Source organism: Chelonoidis abingdonii, chromosome 22, assembly GCF_003597395.2.
Source record: "Chelonoidis abingdonii isolate Lonesome George chromosome 22, CheloAbing_2.0, whole genome shotgun sequence".
In the NCBI taxonomy this organism is placed as follows: domain Eukaryota; kingdom Metazoa; phylum Chordata; order Testudines; family Testudinidae; genus Chelonoidis; species Chelonoidis abingdonii.
This window is the reverse complement of record NC_133790.1, coordinates 5,607,890-5,629,072: the sequence shown is the minus strand read 5'-3', so window position 1 is coordinate 5,629,072 and position 21,183 is coordinate 5,607,890. Positions and strand designations below refer to the sequence as shown.

Genomic DNA, 21,183 nt, shown 5'->3' with positions numbered 1-21,183 from the left:
TTAGACTGAAAAGGCAATTTTTTCCAACAGCTTGCACTCATCATTATACAAATAACTGATCAAAGAATAAAATACTGGGATAAATCTGTTCCTTTATATGACTTTCTAAGATCACTTAAATTGATAAGAGAACTACACTTTGTCGCTGTTATCACTTGAAAACAGTAAGCCAAGTAGTAGGCACTGCTCTAATTTTCTCCTGTTTCCTCTAAGGGGGTATAACTGGGACATGTGAAAGATGCTTAAAATTTTGCCTTTGTACCTTTGTTCATGCCACTCATTTATTATTAGCACCCAACTTTACTAAGCACTCTGCAGGTCATATAGAGAGGCAAGCTCCCTGTCCTAGACAGCTTACAATAGAATTTTAAATTCATGTCTCCCCTTTACCCTGGGACCTGTTCCCTTATCCTTACATGGGATTCAATCCTTTTCAAATCCTGCTTAAAATACTACGTTTTCTTGGAGGCTGTTCCACATTAACCCACCAACTGCAGTGTGTACTGGGGGTCTTTTAAATTAATTTAATTTAACAAGGCTGAGCATGAGTATTGCCTCTTCAGCCTGTCAGTAATATATCTGAACATCTATATTTTACTTTGATGATCCACTCCTTTCTCTAGAGGATGACTTTCTCTGTATACAGCTCTGAGCACACAAGTGCTTAAACATGCAATTAGTTGTCACACATTCCAGAAAATGACCAGTACAGATCTTGCAGGGTGAGGGAAGGATGAGGAGCAGAAAGAGAGCTCAGACGCCGGCTTCGGTCACTATTGTACTACTTAGTCTGACAGAAAATATATAGGAAAGACTAGTCAAAATAGTCACTTGGCAAACAGTTTATTCTGTTCGCTATATCCTCTTTTAACTTTTTCTCCTGTTTAATCTTTCCCCTGCCCTGTCGATCCCTACTTCATGTATTCCTTATAGCAAGCCAGAAAACAAACATATTTTACTTCCTGGGAGGAACAGCATCAGGAACAATATGGAATATATATTTCCTTGGAACTATATTAACAACTAGCATGTATAAATCTATACTCTTCTCCGGTGGTATTGTCTTTAACAGCAGGGGTAGAAGTTTTAGCCAAAACTCTGTTTATGCTAAGGCCCCTACATATACAACAAACGATGTGATGTTGAAGGAAGATGTTTAAGTACAATAGTTCCTGAGGCATATAGTACAGTTTGGTCTTGTTTGTGCAAACTGGAGGAAAAAATGGTTATCATAAGTGTGGTTCCTTAACAAACAAGATCAAAGTTTTTAGCACTGGCCTCTGCTGTGCTTAATTTGCAATGTAAGGATCCAAAGACTGGAAACCTCAATTCTTTAGCAAGATGCTAATGTGGACAAGACCGAAGAGTAAATTCAAATTAAAAAATATTATTCATCCACAGTTTATTTTTTGGGAGGGAGAAGGGGTAAGGCAGAACTCAGAAGCAAGATAGTCTTTGCATATTATTATTTCCCAGGCCCCTTCTATCAATTGATGGTTACCCCTTTCAGAATACTAGCATGACCAGCTTTAGCAAACTGTCATAGAAGCACAGAAAATATTTTACACTATAGCACCATGTTGTTATGCTAGTATTTGTATGGGTGTGTAACTTTCCTTGGTAAAGTGAAATAAAAGCATATTTTTCCATTGATTTGTCTCTTTCAAATCTGGTCTGCAGATATATGCTTTTCAAAAAAGTTGTAGTAATTTTTTTCCTTTTTGCATAGGAAACCTCCATTTTAGAGGAGTACAGCATTAACTGGACTCAGAAGCTGGGAGCTGGAATCAGTGGTCCAGTTAGGTAAGACAGTATACCTGCTGATTTGTGTATGCCATCAAATTGTCATGTTAGCAGCAAAGTAAAGTAGTGAGTATATATTTTAACTGCGTTAATAGTAGAAAGATGTGTAAATCTTGAAAAGTTCCTCTCATTTAGTTATAAGGAAATAGGAATAGTTTGTGTGTAGTAACAAGTTCTTGATTCGGATGTAAGGTACCGTGTACATGGAGCGTGTATGTGACTCGGGTACTCTGCCACTATTGGAAATGTTTGAAATAAAAGTGAAAATCCTTCATCTCATCTCTCTCATTTTGCCCCATCACCCACCATTCTATTTGTAAAGCAAACTAGGAATAGTTATGTGCTTGGACAAGATGCTTATAGAAAACCCTGTTTCAGCATCTATTTCTCTTTATAAAACGCTGTCCATACAATGCAGAGGGCACCATGCCCATCAATAGTATTGTCAGTTGGTTAGCGAAAAGGTATCTAGTGCTGAATAATTTTACCAGCCCTTTTTTCAGCTTATGTGAAGCCAATTCAGATATTGTAACTAGTCCAGTATCTGTTACCAGAATTAACTGGGTCATTAATAGTCTTATCACTGACATGCAAGAATTGGTGCTGCCTGTGAAGCACCATGAAGAGTTTCTGTCTGCCTGAAACCCCAGAACAGATGTTTTTGCTTCTGTCCTTTTGACTCACCGCTGGAGTGTCCCCTCAGGGCTGGGTCTCATCTACTGCCCCCCCGCTGACAGGCGTTCTTGTCCTGCGGGGCCTTGCTTCTTCTCATGGCTCAGCCGCATGGCAAGGTTACATTTAGTCCCCCCTCCCAAGTCCAGTAAACTAAACTCAGACATAACTCCTTGCCCCTAGCCTTGACTCCCTCCTCTACAGATTCTTTAACCTGAAGGTCTAGCTCCAAATGCAGCAGTCCTCCCTGCATTGTGTCAGGGTGTTCCCATACCACCTTTCCCAGTGGCGGGTAGGGGAACCCAGGGCCTCCCTCTTCTCTAGGTGCCAATTTAGAGACTCCATGGTGAGTAGCTAAGGTTTGTTCCCTTTGACTCTTGCTGCTTCCTAGAATTCTCTCTACTTTGGGTTTGCTTCAGGCCCTTTCCCCTAGTGTTCCCTCTGTGTCTCTCTAGGCCCTTCTTCGCTCTCTAACAACCAGAGATGGACTGACAAATCACTCTTTCTACCTGGGCTTCCTCCCTTTATACTCACCACCCAGCTGGGCTTCATCTTGTTGGACCTAGCCCCGCTTCCAGGTGCAACCAAGTTTCTTAATTGAGCTGTTCTAGCTTCAGTTAACCTGTTTAGTGCCAGTATGGAGAATATACCTCATTACAATCCTGGAAAACAAACTTCACTGCCTCTAGCACTGGGAGACTGAGAGGGAGACGACCAGTTGGGCCATCTCATCTATTTCCCTGTCCAGGAAGGATGATTTCTTACATTTTCTATCACTCTGTCCCATCTAGTTTGAAATGTCTCTTTGTTTATATTTGATGGCTGCCAAATAGGCCTAAGATCCTTCCCTCTGCAGCAGTCCAATCATAATATTAAATATACATTGCACAAGTGCTTGTTTTCAACATGGTCAGGGGCCTTGTCAGAACAATGGCTTTGTACTGGAAACATTGTATGTATTATTGCTGATTAGATTCTACATTCCAGATGTTTAATTTGTCACTGAGTTTTGAATCAAAGCTACTCACTTAATAATTAACAGGTACAATATATTGTTTCTACTCTGCAAAGCTATTTACCAGGTTCAGTCCTTGCCTTCTCTTGAATCACGATGTGCTGTGTATTGTTGGAAGCATAAATTCTGTGTAAAATGTCCATATTTCAAGTATGTCTTGTGATTGTTTTGGAATATGGTGATGACTTGTCATTCCTTTGAGGCTTTCTAGTCTAGTTTCTCAACAAGCACCCTGTATATTACAAATAGCTCATGAAATGTGAGCTAAGATTAATAGGCTAATACCAGTAATTATAAATCGGTTAATTAAAATATTTTTCACAATCCTGCTGACTGAATGATTTTATTGCTATAATACCAGAGTCTGCATGAAAAAATCTACTCAAGAACGGTTTGCACTGAAAATTCTTCTTGATCGTCCAAAAGCTAGAAATGAGGTATAGTTCATTTTTTAAAAACCTGTATAATTATTGAAATGTACAAGATCTCTCCCGTTTTGCAAATTGTTCCACTTGTATTAAAAAGAATTAGCTAAGGTAGAAAGTCAGTCAGCCATTGGCAGATTCCATTAAGATATGTTAAGAAGGGTTTGCTTTTTGCAATACCGCTTGCTAGGCAGTGCTCTGTGCATTTGAGCCTCTAAACTCCCTATGTTTGGTTTCTACTGGGCACACTTTTGTGGTTTTGCTAGACATGCTGTATTCACAATGGATACCTGCTGTTTATGCACAGAAAGTTCCATTCAGAAAGGTGCATGAATCTACAGTGCCTTCCTCACCCTCCATTATGTAACATAATATGAATAGTTAGAGGTAATTTAGCTTCCATACATCTCACTCCCAGCATTACTAAAGTAAGAACTGGCAGACATGCTTCAAGTTGCACTCTAAATGATTTAGGGTTGATACGGTGTAGGAGATCTTAGATGAGCACATTAGCTTAATTTGTGATTACATTAGTGTGAGTGACAATAACATGGGAATAGCCATGTGGAATGTATGATCTTTAAGATGGCTATTGCAGGTTTATATGATTTTTGCATACTGTTTGTTCTTTTGAATTTTTTTTGTTGAATGAAAGATGTGATGTTTCAGGCAACATTTCATCAGTGTACATTAAAATGTCATTTATTCTTAAACTAAAGAAATATATATCTCACACATCCTTTACACATCTAGCATCGGTTTCCTTCTCCCTTCTCCTCACGTTTAAAAAAGTGTATCAATCTATATAAAATTACAAGCAATAGTTTAAAATGTTAACTCTTCCCACTCTAAAAAGAAAAAAAAGAGAGAAAGAAATTGTGCCTAAGATTTATGCAAATTCCATTTTCTGCTGCAAAGCAAATTCTCATTAAATTGCCTGGAAAAGCTATATGAAAATAACATCAAGGACCTGACTTGATCCTCCAAACTAAGAGGTTTAAAACTGGTTGAAACTTGTCAGCTTCCAGTATGGCAGAATATCTGAATAGAAGGTGACTTTATGTATCATGATTACTATTCCATCTGGTCATAAAAGGAGGCAGGGTATAGAGTTTCAACTTTTATTGGTGAAATTCCAGATTTTTGTCACTATAAGCCATATCCTTATTGTTACAATAAGATCATTTCTTTAAAAAAAATCTTCTAAACATTGAACTTCGAGTGGTTTGTTAGCGTTGATGTCATAAGCTGTAACAATTCTTGACAGGTAAATAAATTGATAATATTGTCTTTTTGTCTTGTTTGAGTGTAATGTCTCCTTGGTTGATTATATAAATTCTTTTAGGCATGTTTTGAAATAAGTGAGTGGGCTATGTAATTTTTAGCCTGTGTGTAATTTACATTGAAGCAATGAAATCATTTTGATTTATTGGCTTCTGTAATCTTGGGGATATGGGGAGGAATGGAGCTGTTTGATGCATACCATTGTGTACAGTAACATTTCTTACCTTCTCTTTAAGGTACGTCTGCACATGATGTGTGCAACACATCCAAATATTGTTCAAATTATTGAAGTTTATGCTAACAGTGTGCAGTTCCCTCATGAATCCAGTCCAAGGTAAGATTACATAGGGTGATTGATTCCCACAGCTTGCTTTCCATATTTAGGCCCAGGTATAGTGGAGACTTTTTTTAATAATAATTAATGAACCTGAAAGGAGCCTCCAGCTGGGGTTTCCAGGCAAGATACTACACTTCACAGTAAGCTGCACCCATTTTTCTCACCACAGTGTCCTGGCTTTATAGACAGATACTGTATACATTGAACTTCATTTTTTGATTAAAGTTTGATTTCTTTGCTGCATATTTCCAGCTATCATCTTGTTGAAAACTATCATAATTTTGGACACATACATTGTCTGAGAGTAAACAGACTTCTGTCCTGTTTTAATACTAGTTTGGCATGTAAGAGCTTCAGAGTCATCATTCTTTGAGGAGCTTTCCATTTTCAAGCCTGTATTAAAACAGGGTAGGAGTTGTTTTTATCCCTCTGACACTGATACTTTCCCTTTACATGCAGGCTCACAAATGAGATCCCTTGCAAGAGGTTGGTGACTTCTGGCCAGCAGCAGGTTCAGAAATGCTAGTGTTAATAATAATAATAATAATAAATCTGTATATTGAATTGCATTTGAAAAATAACATTTCTGGCCTTGCAAACAGTCAAAATGTTGCCAAGCTTAAAATAGATGCAGAAAAAACATGAACCTGGGCTATTGTCAACTATTGATATGACATAGGGAAAAATACTGATATTAGCTTCTAATTGGGTGTTAAGAGTAGATAGAGTTTTGTTTTAATATAAAATAAAGGAGTGACATCCTCTGTCTTTTTGTTCTCAGGGGGGTTGACGGTAAAACTTTAATTAAAATGGGGAGGCACAATATGGTATCCTGCCTCTAAAACTTTAAAGATGGCTGTCAGCTTCACATTTGTAAATTGCTGTGAATACCTACTGCTCTACATAAATAATCCCTAAATGCATTCGCTTCGGTTGGAAAGCACGAGAGCCTAATGTGAAGTCCAAACTGTAGTCTCCCATGTGATGGTACATTGCACTATTCAGTGAGTCAGACTATGCAAGAGACCAGAAGATACTGTATTTGACACTGTAAAAGCCAAAATTATTAAACTAATGTAGACAGAACAACAGTATGAGACGATTACACTCTCTCTTTTGGCCTGCATCACCAGCTGTGAAATGTGCATTACTAGATTAGCAATTTTGTTATATTTTGACCATTTTTTTTTAATGTAATCAAATGAAATGCTTTTAAACAGGGCTCGGCTTCTAATTGTAATGGAGATGATGGAAGGGGGAGAGCTATTTCACAGAATCAGCCAGCACCGGCACTTTACTGAGAAGCAAGCAAGCCAAGTAACAAAGCAGGCAAGTTAACTCCCATGTATAAGCAAAACCATGAAAAATAATGGTTAAAATAGTTACAATTTCATGGGGGCGGGGAAGGAAAAAGGAAGCTAAAATAACCCTCAGTTCTGATCCAATGATCATTGCCTGCTTTGTTATAATCTGACAATACCAAAGTTTTGATAGAACTGAAGAATTGTAATTTTTTTGCTAGTCTTCCTGGGTTGAGACCTTTATACCTTTTGAAGTCCTTCTTATTAGTGGTTCTCCAACTTTTTCATTCTGCTGAGCACTTAACAAGAGAGAGATCCCTTCCTGGATAGTCTCCTTGCCCTTTCCCTGGCATTGCAGTTCTCAAAGTATTACATTCAGGAGACCACCAAGAAGGGTCTTCATGGGGAACAGATGGTCACAGGACTACTGGTTGGGAACCACTGCTAAATATCAGCTATAATTACTAATTAGTAGTGTTTCTCTTGGCCCATGGGAGACAGCAAATATACCATACCGTGTATATATGCCCTAAGCATTCATTTTTCTCGAAGTCTAGAAAATACCAGTGTTCTGTCCAAGTGTTAAGGATCTGCTAAATGTCTCATGGAAGACCTAAAAATCCATTGAATTCCAAGATAAGTCTACCAGTATGTATAGCACGTGTCGTCTGTGTTTCTTTCCTCTCTCTAGCCAACGATAATGCACTCAGCACTGTGGTATCTTGGTATCTCCCCAGCTTGTATTACTAAGGACTTTTGCATCCATCAAATGCTTTGTTGCTTATCAGTTCATCTGCTCATCTCCCATCAGAGGGGCCAGATGTGGTCAAGCTTGAAGAAGGGGCTCAGTGGGATGGCATTTCTGCAAGGATCCCCTTGGGGAATTCCCCACATCATTCCTTGGGGATGGGAGGGGAAAGGAGAATTGTTCCTTCTGGGTGAGCTGTGGGGGCCATCCAGAAAAGCCCAGATTCACGAGAGGGCTGCAGAAAAAATAATATAGCCTTAGGCTGTGGTTCCTCCAGAGAACCACTGTTGGACAGAAAAGACCTCTACCAGGAGCCACAGAAAGAGAGTATTGCTGGAAAAGTGTTTGAGCCCTTCCACGTGCTGAAGGGCCCCTCTGCGTGTGGATACAGGGAACACAGTCCTCCTCACCTAGTTCTTGCAGAGAGGATTATGACATCCCAAAATGAAGATGCATGAATTGAGATGGAAGATAAACAGAGCAAGATTCAATGAAAACTCTAAGCTACAAATATCCTGGTCCCCTGAAAATGACCATAGTGGATTTAAAAAGAGAGAGCAGACAGGGATACAACATCATTGTTTCTAAATAGAATTCTTTTTAAGGTTTCCATAGTGTGTTGGCTCTTTAAACTGTTGATATGGTTGCATAGTGATATCTTGATGTCATGATTGTGCTTCCAGTGTATTAGGCAGACTATGCTCGCTGCTATTTTTTGAGGGGGAGGCAAAGGGGAGATTTGGAGGGGATGGAGCAAATCCTGTTCTTTCCAATTTAATTTTCTATAAAATACCTTATGTCAGTGGCTTTCAACTTTTTTTCATTTATGGACCCCTAAAACATTTCAAATGGAGGTGTTGGACCCCTTTGGAAATCTTAGACATAGGCTGCAGACTCCCAGGGATCCACACACCATGGGTTGAAAACCACTGTCTTACGTTTTGTAAATTGTTTCTCATGAAGTTTCTCATTAATTGTAATGACCTTTCTGGCTTTCCATTCTGTGCAATGGACCAGCATAGAAATTAGATGAGAAGTACAGGATTGTTCTCCACAGTAAATTTACTAGTGTTTTATGAAGTTTGGTTTTAAAAGACAGGAGATTTTCTGGACAAGAGAGTCTCCAGGATGAACTCATCAAAAGTATCTTTGTTTATTTAACTCCTTTTTTTTCTTTTTTTTTTAAACACATGGACAGAATTCAGCTCATTCAGGTCCCAGTTCTACAACCATGCATGTATGAAATCCACTGATTTCAATGAGATCACACACATGCATAAAGTTACTTAGGAGTGCTGCATTAGTGTTTGCAAGACTGAGGTTTTAGAAACTACTTTAAAATGTTATTCTTGTGTCTGGTGTTTCCTGAAAAATATCTGCAGTTAGAGAATTTTAACCCTGTGTGCCCAGTTAATGAAGCCTTGACACGCAGCTTACCTGAGAACACACATTTAAGCTTTTGTATTTGCTTCTGGGTTAAGTTAGCATTAAAGCTCTCATTGTACTATTTTTTTTAAGCATTCATCACCCTATCCTGAGACCCTGCTTGGGCTTAAGTCCCACTGAAATCAATGAATTCTCCCCAAATACGGACTGCTTGACTGAACCTTAATTTTGTTTTGTTTCAATGATGTTATGTAAACATTTTATTTCTTTTCATTGTTTAAATGAATTACACCTTCACATGTACAATCTGTGGAATCTTAAGACTAGGTAACAAGTTTCTAAACAATTGCAGCAGTGTAAAACTATCATCCCCCTTGGAAGGACAGTAGTAGTTTTCTGTGTCACATAGAACAGGTGAAATGTAGACAGTCCATTAATGTGTTAAAGAATAAAGTTACCTGAATGTTAGCTCTTAAGTAATGAAAGAAAGAAAATGTTGGCTGAAATCAACCTTCATAGCTGAAGTCCTGAAATAAGAACTTCACTGTTGAAAGTTAAGCAGAATGGAATCGCTTGAGTACCTGCAAACATGTTAGTGACGCTGCTGACCAAGTACAGAAAAGAAAGGGACACTGTCATGGTAAAACCTCAGTACTGAAAATGCATTACATACCTGGGCTAATAATACTGTACTGCTCTGGCTTATTAACGTAATGAAAAGAAAATCAGAATTTATGCTGTTTGTTTTCCTTTTGTCTAAATTTAATGAAATGTAAATTGAATAGACTGGTCAGTGTGTCTACCTCTAGGCAGTTCCACTTCCTGATTTCCATGCATTAGTGCAGTGTGCTGTTTGGGTTTCCAGCGCTGCACAGGAATGTCTGAATCTGAAATTGGCTTTTGTTAAATATTTAACTTCTCTCTAAAAACATTTGGGGCCTAAACGATGTTACAGTGTCTCTGCAAAAGTGCAAAAATACTGTCAAGGCAAAGGGAGAAGTTCTATAACCGTAGTTGATTTCTTGTGCCCTTTTTCAGATAGCTTTGGCTTTGCAGCACTGTCACACATTAAACATTGCACACAGAGACCTCAAGCCTGAGAATCTCCTCTTCAAGGATAACTCTTTGGTAAGATGGGGACTTAATTTTCTTCTTTCTTGGTGAATTTTATAACATGATCAAAGATGATGCTCAGAAAAGTGGAAAATAATGATACTAGTTCCTATATAGTGCGTTTCATCAGTAGTTCTCACCATGCTTTACAAAGAGAGGTCACTGTGCAGTGAGATCAGCTCAATCTTTTGGTGATAGGAGTCCAAAGGAGTCAGTCATGTGCTCCTTCTCAGTGCCCCCAGTGAAATCAGATTGTGATTTCCTCAGAACAGAACCTGTCCGCACCAATGAAATCTTACTTAGGGCCAAATCCTGTGCCTAGCACGAAAACATGATAAATGGACTTTACATAAGGGATCTTTTCAAGGGTTTAGATGGGACAGAATCCTTCCTACTCTGTTTTTATTACCTTAGTCACTGCATCTCAACCCTCCCATCCCCAACACATACTCGCAAACATACACAGCACGGGTGTTTTGACTAGAGCAGGGGTGGCCAAACTGTGGCTCACGAGTCACCTGCGGCTCTTTTACAGTTAAAGTGTGGCTCCCGGAGGCCCTCACCCCCAAACCCCCTTCTCCCCCTCACAGATTGGTGGGGAGGGGAGCTTGAGGCTTCTGGCCCGTGGGGCATGCCTGCTGGGGCCCTGAGCCTTGTCAGACACCTACCATGGGGCAGAAGCCTCAAGTCCCACCATCCTGCTGCAGGGCGAAGCCCCGAGCCCCGACAGGTGAGCCCCACCAGGCAGGAGCCCTGACAGGTGAGCCCCACCGGGCAGGAGCCCCGAGCCCCGACAGGTGAACCTTACCAGGCAGGAGCCCTGACCCCAGACCGGTGAGCCCCACAAGGCTGAATCCTCGAGCCCAGACTGGTGAGCCCCACAGGGCTGAATCCCCAAGTCCCAGCAGGCGTTCCCGGCTCTCAAGATTATGAAGATTATTGTATGTGGCTCAGAGGGTCAGTAAGTTTGGCCAGCCCTGAACTAGAGGATCCATATAGTGTGGAACCACTGTTGATGGCCCGTCACATCCCTCCCTACACTCCACCCACTCTGCATATACAAAGGAACCACCACAGTTTGCGGGTAGGACCTTGCAGACAAGGGGGTGGGATATACTTTGAGTTTCTGAGAGCAGCCTGGAGCACAAAGGGTATTCATGGCTAAAGTAAATCAGTTTATGACACCGGAATAACAGCCTTGTGGCAGTGGGAAGGAAATAGCTGAAAAAGAGGAGTAAGCCACAGCAGGAATGAGATGAGAGTCGAATGCAAGAGGGAAGGAAGAACGCTATACTGTAAATGAAAAGAAATTCAAATACAACAAGATTCCATAATAAAATCCCTCCTGCTTCTTGTTTCAGGACGCTCCGGTTAAGTTGTGCGACTTTGGATTTGCCAAGATAGACCAAGGTGACTTGATGACACCCCAGTTCACTCCATACTATGTAGCACCTCAGGTAATGAATGATTGTCCTTTCAGATAATGCATGCAGTATTTATTGGCCACGCCTCTGTACACATGCCAGTCTAATACCCCTTTCTAGAGACTACTAAGGGACTCTTGGGTGGGAGTCATGAATAAATGGATAGTGTGGATAGCCTTTCAAAACAGACCGTTTACTGCTTTACACCACTGCAATCTACTGGTTACCACAGGGGACTGTGAGATGAGGGTGGAGGTACTGGAGCTTGCCAACAAAGAGTTGGAAGGATTTTTTTTGTAACATTAGCTAAATGTCTAACCTTCATTCTCTAACTTCATTGTTTTGCTAACCTCATCCTCAGAATTGGCCAAACTATTTTAACTGAAACTTTCCCAAAAAATTCAGGCTCAGGCAGATACGTGGCAGGGAAAATTTCAGCCTGAACTGTTTGTTTGGCAAAGTTTTAAGCAGCTGAAGATAGGGTCATACAATGGAAAGTGTCAGGCAGCTTTAACTATAGGCATGTGATTTAGATTTGTACTGTAATTTCTAATGTGGATTCTTGTTTTTGTCTCCCTGCAACAGGTACTGGAGGCACAAAGACGACATCAGAAAGAGAAATCTGGTATTATCCCTACCTCACCAACACCCTACACTTACAACAAGGTAAACTTTTCAAAGAATCTGGGTGTTGACATCTTTTAAGGAAAGTACTTTTTCTTTCTGCAGGTAGATGCAACCACAGAAGTAACTGTAATAGCTGTAAAATCACACTACCATGAAGTGGGGCATTTGTGACCAGGAACAGTGAAAAGGTTCAGACTCTAGGCTTTCTAATACATAAAACTAACCAGATTATACCACACAGCGTTTCCCAGTGAAAAGTAGGAACTATAACGAACCTTAGGGAAATGTCACTTTCCCAAATTACCCTTTCTTTAGCCGGAATGAAGTAACCTCAGGGAGAGAGTTTTTGATTTGGCTACTTTACAACGTAGCAAGTGTTGTAAAATTAAAATTTAAAAAACGAGCAGGTGGTGGATTGGCACTACTGTCAGTACTCTTTCCTGGGTATATGGTTGGTCTGGTTTCATTAAGTGGGCTTGGAGAATTGTGTGCAGGTGATATGGAGGAAGATAAAATATTGCCACAAAAATGCATTTAATTGCAACTTAGCTTAATAGTTCAAAATACATATGTTCCTGCTGTTCGTAGTTGCTTTTTTCAATAATCAGTTATTATTTTAGGGTTAATCGATTTCAGAGGTACTATAATTAGTTTCTGCTTGTTAATTGGGCTGCACAGATTAGCTGTCCCAGGTCTAGAGATCCATGACATGCTTAACTGTGCTTCTGGCTTTGAGTTCTTCTTTCTGGTGGAAGTGATCTGTTAGTCTGAAGTATGAACTCCTTCATAATAGCACGATCAAACGAGAAATATGCCAGCGCTGTTAGCAATAGCACAGTGTTAGTAACAGTAAAGGTATTAAAAACTGCAAGGAAAAATGATTCCATTGGGATATACCTGCCTGGGAAGAAATTATTTCACCACTGTCAAAGGCTCTTCCAAAAGAATCCTCTCTTCTGTTGATATTAGGGGCTCCTGATAGTAGAGCCTGCTAACTTGAGCTCTCTTTTATTCATACTGTTGTCTTTTTTTAAGATGAGAAATAGTTTTATCATACAATGAGAAACTACTTTAATATCTGTACCAGTAAAGTCATAGGTATCGCAGCTGATGCTGGGATTGTTTTGACAAACGTTGTGATAGAATTTGTCCTGAGATTTCTTTTATGAGCACTCTCAAGGCCAACCAGGAAGGTCGCATTCCTTTCTGGCTTCTCCTAAAAACTGATTCTGCTTATCAGCATCTTTCCCTCCATAGTTAGTGGTATTTTGGCCACTTAGGGTTTTCCTGTGATGTTTTCAGCTTTGATTGAAGAAAGCCTAGAGTTCTCTGGTTGCAAGGGGAAATCTTTGCACTGACATCACTCTCAAGGGTAATTCTTCAGCTCAGCATACACTGACTCTTTGGTGTACGGAGGTACATTTGAGTAGACTATATCAGAAATCCAAATGGCAGTACACAGAGGTGAACTCTACTGCATTACCCCATATGTCTTACTTGCTTCTTCCTTTTCAGGAGGAATCCCTGAAAAGTAGCTTGGATAGAGCTGAGCGGGAAGAAACCAGTACTTTCCAGACACTTACATAAATAATGGAACAGACAGAGCAGGTCTCCGACAGGAGTTTCTTCCAGTATAGTGATTCACATACCCTGGCACTGTCTCACCCTCTCTCATCCATTTGCCATTGAGCCTCAGAGATTGGGAAAGTAATCCAAGTGCTTTTTGATAAGCTTTTAAAAGTCACAATCGGAGGACATGGGATGCACTTTTGTGGACTGCAGTGAGTAGATTATGCAATAGCAGATAAGTAATTTCTCTCCCTTTTAGTACAGAAGTGTCAAATGCAACTCTTGCGAGTCCTAAAAAGAAAATATTTTTTCACTGTCACGTTGATACAGAGCTTGAAGGCAGTTTTGTTCCTTCAGTGGATTAAATCTGTATGTTATCAAAGTATGAATCATATTTTAGCATAAAGAAAAGAATCAGAAGAATAGAAATGAACTCCACAGTGCGTACCTCTATTGACAAGGTTAACCAGTTTGTTGCCAATGTGTTATCCCTTTTCACCCTGTTTAGTTGTCGTCTTGTCCTGTGGAATTATACTTGATAAGCAGCCTTGTTTGCATGTGACAGAGATCACTTAATGAACTGTTCCAGCTCATTCTTGAACAGCTTTCAGTCATGGCTTCATTAACTAGCTAGGAGTGGTGTATATAATGTTCTTACCAGTATCCTCCTGCCAAATATGACTCACTGTAAAAACAGCACCTAGCATATGCCCAGCTCTCTGAAATAGACTGTGATAAACTCCCACGTTAACTGTCTTTACATAGTAATTCTTGGCCACTCTGATTGCAAATGTTTAATGATCCACCTTCATGAGTAATAAATGCTGCTTATGTCATTTTGCTACAGAGTTAAATTGGAGCCTTCCCTTGAGCCTTTGAGTGTTCTTTTTTTAATTTTTGTGTACTGAATCAAAGAAGTGTGTGTGTGTGTGTGTGTGGCTGTGTGTGTGTGTAAATATTGGGGGGTTTTGATGTACAGAATTGGCTATTAAAATGTAGACTCTAAGTGTGGAATGCTTAAAAAGATTAAGTTGTTGTGCATTGATCACTGAAGCCTGGGAAATTTTGGCCGTGAGGTATCTGGTGCACCACATGGAGTTTGTTTCAAAAAAAAAAAAAATCAAACTGACTTTTTGTAGAAGTAAAACACATTGGGTATCTACTTTTGAAATCCAAAGGCATTTGGTGGGAGGGATAGCTCAGTGGTTTGAGCACTGGCCTGCTAAACCCAGGGTCGTGAGCTCAATCTTTGAGGGGGCCACTTAGGGGTCTGGGGCAAAAATTGGTCTTGCTAGTGAAGGCAGGGGGCTGAACTCAATGACCTTTCGAGGTCCCTTCCAGTTCTAGGAGATTGGTATATCTCCAATTATTACCCTGAGGATCTGGGTGTCGGAAGGCCTTCAGTATGTCAGGGGCACATGCAGGTATACTGGGCAAACTTGTGAAGTGTTGTAGTTTGTTTTTGACTGATCTATATACAAGGATACTTGAATCTTAACATGTGACTATCAGAACATTACTAAGTACACTGGGAAATTACTCATTTTAAAAAAATAAACATTTTTAAAAAAACACAACCAATTTAGCTGGCAAAAATACTTAAATTTTAATCTTTCTGTTTAAGAAAAAGGTAAAGTATTAAGCAGCTAATGGGAGGAGAAAAAAACTTTTGAAATCTAAATTCTTACAGAGTTTGGACACTTTTCATTGATTTTGTTTTTCCCTCTCCAATAAACTAATTCAGACTAGACCACTAGAGAGAGACCAAAAGGTATTTCAGCATTTCATAAGAAGTCGTGTAGATCTTTTAACATGGCTACACAGTGCTTTGCCGTAAGTTGTGCCCCAAAAGTGATAATTTCCTTGCTTTCAGAGCTGTGACTTATGGTCCCTGGGTGTCATTATTTATGTGATGCTGTGCGGATACCCTCCTTTTTACTCCAAACACCACAGTCGGACAATTCCAAAGGACATGCGGAAAAAGATCATGACAGGAAGTTTTGAATTTCCAGAGGAAGAATGGAGCCAGATCTCAGAAATGGCAAAAGACATTGTGAGAAAGTGAGTCAGTTGGGGAAAATGTTATATTACTCTTTATTATTTATATCAAGACATTGGAAAATCACTAAATATTTTGTCACTAAAGGCTCCATTTTCAAAAGAAAAAAAATTGTCTGCTGTGTATAAAGCTGGAACATTGTATTTCATATTCAGCATGAACAAAGGTTGGTAAATGTTTTCCCTTGTTTCTCTTTTTCCAAACCACTGTCTTCAAATTTTATCAGCTCCTACCACTAAAATATTTAGAGTTGCATGGAGATTTAGCCTTTGACGGGAGTGGTACGGTTATATCCTTATGCAGCACTTCTGGAAAAGTACAGGTGTTTAGTGCGTAGTGCACGTGTACCCAGTCTAAAACAAGCAGCTAATCAGAAAAGGTTTTTGAGCACAGTGCAAAAGTTTTTCTGGTATGTATTTTATCAAAGGGACACTGTCAGGTCATCTTTGGCCTAAAATTTGAGCATTAAAATCTGTTAAATCCTAAGACCCCAAAATAAGTATTTCTGTACATTTTTTTAAAAGCAAATCAATATTCCCTGAAGTGTTTGCAGCTCAAACATTGCAGCCCTCTGCTATTGCATGATAACCAGAAAATGGAACTGATCAGAAGCCAACCCCATTTTTAAAACTGAAATTGACTAGTTGTATTTTCACTGTTCAGTCAGAGAAATGAAAAAAAGTTAAAAGCAACATAAATAGTGAAAATCAAATCCATTTAATTATTTTAACCTGACACTGTCCCCTATAAGGCACTGTAAAAACTCCAGGAACTAAACCAATGGCATACTTTTGTAAATATTAGAGGAACCTGTTGTTGGTGGTATAGAGAAAGTCGAGAAGGGCTTTGACATACAAACTGCAGTTATGGTTTCACTGAAACCTTCACTTAGAATGAAATCAGCTTTTTTCATACAGCAGCTTCACTCTAAGAAGGTTCCACTGTATTTCAAAATGGCCACGATATTGGATTCCACAGATTGTCACTAATTTGAATAAAGTCAGTTTTCTTTCATTCTCTTGAATAAACTATCAAAACTACTTTTCCTCTTTGTCCTTCTCCAGCAAATGTGTCAGAACCTGTGTCTATGGCTTGATGTGCAGTAAGGTATTTAAGTCTGTATAGGGGATCCTCTTGTTTCAGAGAGGTTCTTAGCCTGTATGTGTGCTATTTTCTGTTTATTTTGCATTTAAAAAAAAAATAGATTGTTATTCACATGAGCCTTGGCTCTGGAGTTCACATTCTGCCTTCAAGTGGCTGCTTGCTTTGGAGCATGTTTAGTTGATATGTGGCCTTGATCTTTACTTAAGAATAAGAATATAAATTATCCCTTTTAAATCTAAAAGAAAAAATCCATATGGCTTGGGTTCTTGAATCAAAACTGAAATGGAGGCCTGTTTGCCACCTGTGCCTTGTACCTAAATCTATGGACTAGCCTGGGGCACTGCTGACACTTCTGTAAAAGTCACCTACTTTTTCTTTCTATATTGAACAATTCTGCTATACAATCAGATAATCAGTTTACGGTATAGTTGTGCAAGAAAGTTAATTATGGCTTAATTTGACCGTATTGTTTTGTCTATTTCCAACTTGACCTTTATCTTTGACCATCAGCAATACCAATAATATATGAGCCATAATACTGACAACTTATTTGATATTAAACAGTGGTGCTTAATAGTGGGAGCTTTAATTTACCTGCGGAATCTTTTCCAGGCTGCTCTTTCTAGTCAGTGTCTAGTGATTTATCTTTCTCTCCATAACAATCCATAAGGTTTCACAGAATCTCATAATGCAACTCTTATTTACAATCCTATCTGGGACTCTACAGTTGTTACGTTATAGTAAAATTGTGCTTTGAGTGTTGGTATAAGTAAAAAGCAAAGAATAAGCAGATATCTGGCAGTATAGAAACTTAAGTGGAAACAGCTAATTTATACTGTTAACATGGGAGAGCTGAATATTCTGGAGGCTGTTCAATCAGTGTCAGGGGCAGAAGGGAAAGGAGGCCATCCATCTGTTGTAAGCACAGACGTTAAATAGTTGCCTAAATCAGTAGGTCACTGGAGAGTTCTTTATATTAAGTGCTGCGCATTCACCAGAGATAGAAGTTGTCTCAACTGTAGAGGTGTCCACTTGTCCATCCTTTTGCTGAGGAAACAGTGCAAAGAAGTTGCATTATAGGAACAGAGTCTGTTCAGTAAACAAATACCTAGCTTTGAAATTCTGCCTTACTCTGCATGCACAAAATCCTTGATTAAGTAAGTCCCACTAGCTGGCAAATCTGTAGAAGCGCATTTCCAGAGAATATTGGTCCTTTTTTGCATTGGGTATTTCTTAAAGGAGGAGAACTTTTCCTATCACAGGATCTGAAGATACAAGTTAGCTGAGTGCATTCATTACAGGATCCCTTTCTCACTTTGTGTCACTGAAGATACGCACGGTAACTCTGCAGTGCTTAAATAGATCTCCAGAAAGGGTCATTGGAATAAAATGACTGATGAGGAGCAGATCGTTTGTGGGAGGTTTTGTTGGCATTCAATTCAAAGAAGAACTCTCATCTCTGGGGTTGGTAACTGGAAAATTAAAAGCACTATGATTCTAGGCAGAACAGTAGGTTGTTGCATAGAAAGAACAGAGCATCGTTAAGACAAATTTGTTTTCTCTCTCAGGCTGCTGAAGGTAAAGCCCGAGGAACGGCTGACTATAGAAGGAGTCCTGGACCATCCCTGGCTAAACTCCACTGAAGCTCTCGATAACATTTTGCCCTCTTCCCAAATGATGATGGACAAGGTTTAGATAACGTTTTATTATTTCAAAAAGCTCAAGTCTGGAAACGGCCCACATTGATGTTTGTTAAGCATTTTGTCTTAAAACTATGTCCTGCAGATTAAGAGCTCAGAGGATGATGACCTTCAGAAAGAGAAGGAGAATCTTTGTTCCTGAAACCAAAAAGTTTCATTTAAAATTGGGCTAGATAGAAAATGCTTGAAGATCAGCTGTAAAGAGCAACCCTGACCTAGTGAGACTCAGGAGGAGATGGACAGTTATAGTAAATGTGACCTATTAGGGCTCTTCTGTCTCTAGGTGCTTTGCTCACTTCAGTATTGCATCCTTTTTCTCCTTCGTTTACCTTGGTTCTGCAGCTATGAGTCCATTGGTTGGCAGTCAGGGGTTCAGCTGTGTGGTCTGTATCCCCGCCTTTAAATGACTAAGTGGAATACTTATTTGCACAAAGGTGGTCGCACACTCAGGTCTCTAAGATCATGGAAGTTAGACATGGAGAAGACCCATTAGACTGAGTCCAGGCCCTTGCAAGGTCAGGATATTATTCCGCACTGGTCATTGCTCAGTACTGAGCTGGTCTTGTGTAGCACAAGCATGATTTTATTGTGCATCCCTGAAATGTGTGCAGGATTTTTATGAACTGTTTTTGTACTGGCTCATATTGGCCTTTTATACACAAAGGAACTAATTAAAACACTGTGTAACTTTTTCTGTTCCAGGCAATGGTTGCTGGGATACAACAGGCTCATGCAGAACAGCTTGCTAACATGAGAATCCAAGACCTCAAAGTTAGCCTCAAACCCCTGCACTCTGTCAACAATCCAATTCTACGCAAGAGAAAATTGCTCGGGTAACTTTCTAAAAAATTAATGTTTTAAAATCTAATAATTCCTAAATGTCAGAAGCCAGGGTACTTCAATTGTTGTTTAACACTTAAACCTCTGTTAAGGTTTGTTTGACTGAAATTCCTAAAATGTCTAGTTGGTTGGTTGGCTAGTTCCTACTTCCTGTGCTGAAGCAGCTGGAGACAAACCTAGTACCAATGATACATATATAGCATGCTGTATCTTCACAGCTCTGTGAGGTATGAAAATAGTGATGTTATCCTCATCTTACATATAAGTAGATTGTATTAGGAATTTATGGACAGGGCTTAAGAGGCACTTCGCAATCTACCTACCAAAGAGTTTAAATTTAAGCTTATCAAGAAAAAAAAATTCTTTTGACACATCTGACACCACTTAAAATGACAAAGGTTCAAATTAAGGCTAACAATCAAATGGTGTGTGAACTTCAGAGCAGGTAATACACATAAAATTCAAAAATTGGAAGCAACAGACTAACTATAACTTGTAATGGTATTTTGGATAGAGTAACTTTCCATTTGAGTAATGAGCAGATGGAGTGTGAGTATCTAGTTCTTAAAAAGTACAGTAAATTGGGTATAATTTTTTTTCTTCTGTGGTTAGAAGCGGAGTAGCTACTCTTCTTGGGTTTTTCCCAAATAGTGTTTGTATTCAGGTAGTTGGAATATTTTATTACATTGTATTATGGCATTTTGTTTGGAAAAATAGTTGAAATTTTTTTTTTAAATCTCTAGTTTTAAATGTATGAAAGGGCATATCAAGTGGGGCCCGAAGGGATCAGTTACAGATCCAGTTCTGTTCAATATCTTCATCAATTATATAGATAATAGCATAGAGAGTACACTTATAAAGTTTGCAGACAATACCTAGCTGGGAGGGGTTGCAAGTGCTTTGGAAGATAGAATTAAAATTCAGAATTATCTGGACAAACTGGGGAAATGGTCTGAAGTAAATAGGATGAAATTCATTAAGGACAAATGCAAAGTACTCCACTTAGGAAGGACCAATCAGTTGCACACATACAAAATGGGAAATGACTGCCAAGGAAGGAGTATTACAGAAAGGGATCTGACGGTCATAGTGGATCACAAGTAAATATGAATCAGCAGTGTAACACTGTTGCAAAAAAAAGCAAATGTCTTTCTGGGATGTCTAAGCAAGACACAAGAAGTCATTCTTCCGCTCTACTTCTCGCTGATTAGGCCTCAGCTGGAGTATTGTGATAAAAATGCTGCCTGGCCCGGCCCGCTCTTCTCCGCCCCTCCCACCGGCGATGGGTTTGGGGGGGCAGAGGTCAGGCCACGGCATGGGCTGGGTGTGTGTGTGTGGGGGTGCAAGGGGGTCAGGGGAGGGACCTTGGGAGTTATGGGGGATGCAGAGTGTCAGGCAGGGCTTGGAGGAAAGAGGGTGGTGGAGGACCACTGGGTGGGACGTAGGTGGGAGTTGGTGCTCTGAGCTCAGAAGGACTGGTGTGACGCACGGCGGGACAAGAGCTGGGAGAGGACTCTTGATTCCTAGGTTTGCTGGTTGGCTCTATTGTTCGAGGGGTGAGGGGCAGCGCGAGACTAGGGTCCGGACTCCTGTTTCTGCCCTTCAAGCCAGGAGGGGAGAGCGGGTCCATGATCCTGGTGGGAAAAAGAATGGGTGCACCCAGCTGTTTCAGGGTCCAGCAGGCGACGCGAGCCACAGCTCCCGGGCTCAGGTTGGGCTGTGGGACGCGGCTGCGCCATCAAGCCCAGTTCATCACAGAAAAAGCCGATTCATTCC

General features: G+C 39.9%; 1 protein-coding gene across 4 annotated transcripts in view; it reads left to right on the top strand.

Moving 5' to 3' along the window:
* Positions 1–21,183, top strand: part of MAPKAPK5 (MAPK activated protein kinase 5) — a 32,042-nt gene that overhangs the window by 3,580 nt on the left and 7,279 nt on the right. For 2 of the 4 annotated variants that reach the window (XM_032800513.2, XM_032800514.2), the window contains exons 2-11: positions 1,730–1,803; positions 3,852–3,927; positions 5,436–5,533; positions 6,757–6,865; positions 10,010–10,099; positions 11,446–11,541; positions 12,094–12,174; positions 15,578–15,765; positions 18,436–18,556; positions 19,270–19,400. In XM_032800513.2, the coding sequence (XP_032656404.1) occupies positions 1,730–1,803; positions 3,852–3,927; positions 5,436–5,533; positions 6,757–6,865; positions 10,010–10,099; positions 11,446–11,541; positions 12,094–12,174; positions 15,578–15,765; positions 18,436–18,556; positions 19,270–19,400 (1,064 nt within the window). Of the gene's footprint in view, positions 1–1,729; positions 1,804–3,849; positions 3,928–5,435; positions 5,534–6,756; positions 6,866–10,009; positions 10,100–11,445; positions 11,542–12,093; positions 12,175–15,577; positions 15,766–18,435; positions 18,557–19,269; positions 19,401–21,183 lie in introns of those variants that run through there. The other 2 variants (XM_075060131.1, XM_032800515.2) reach the window with 2 other exon arrangements.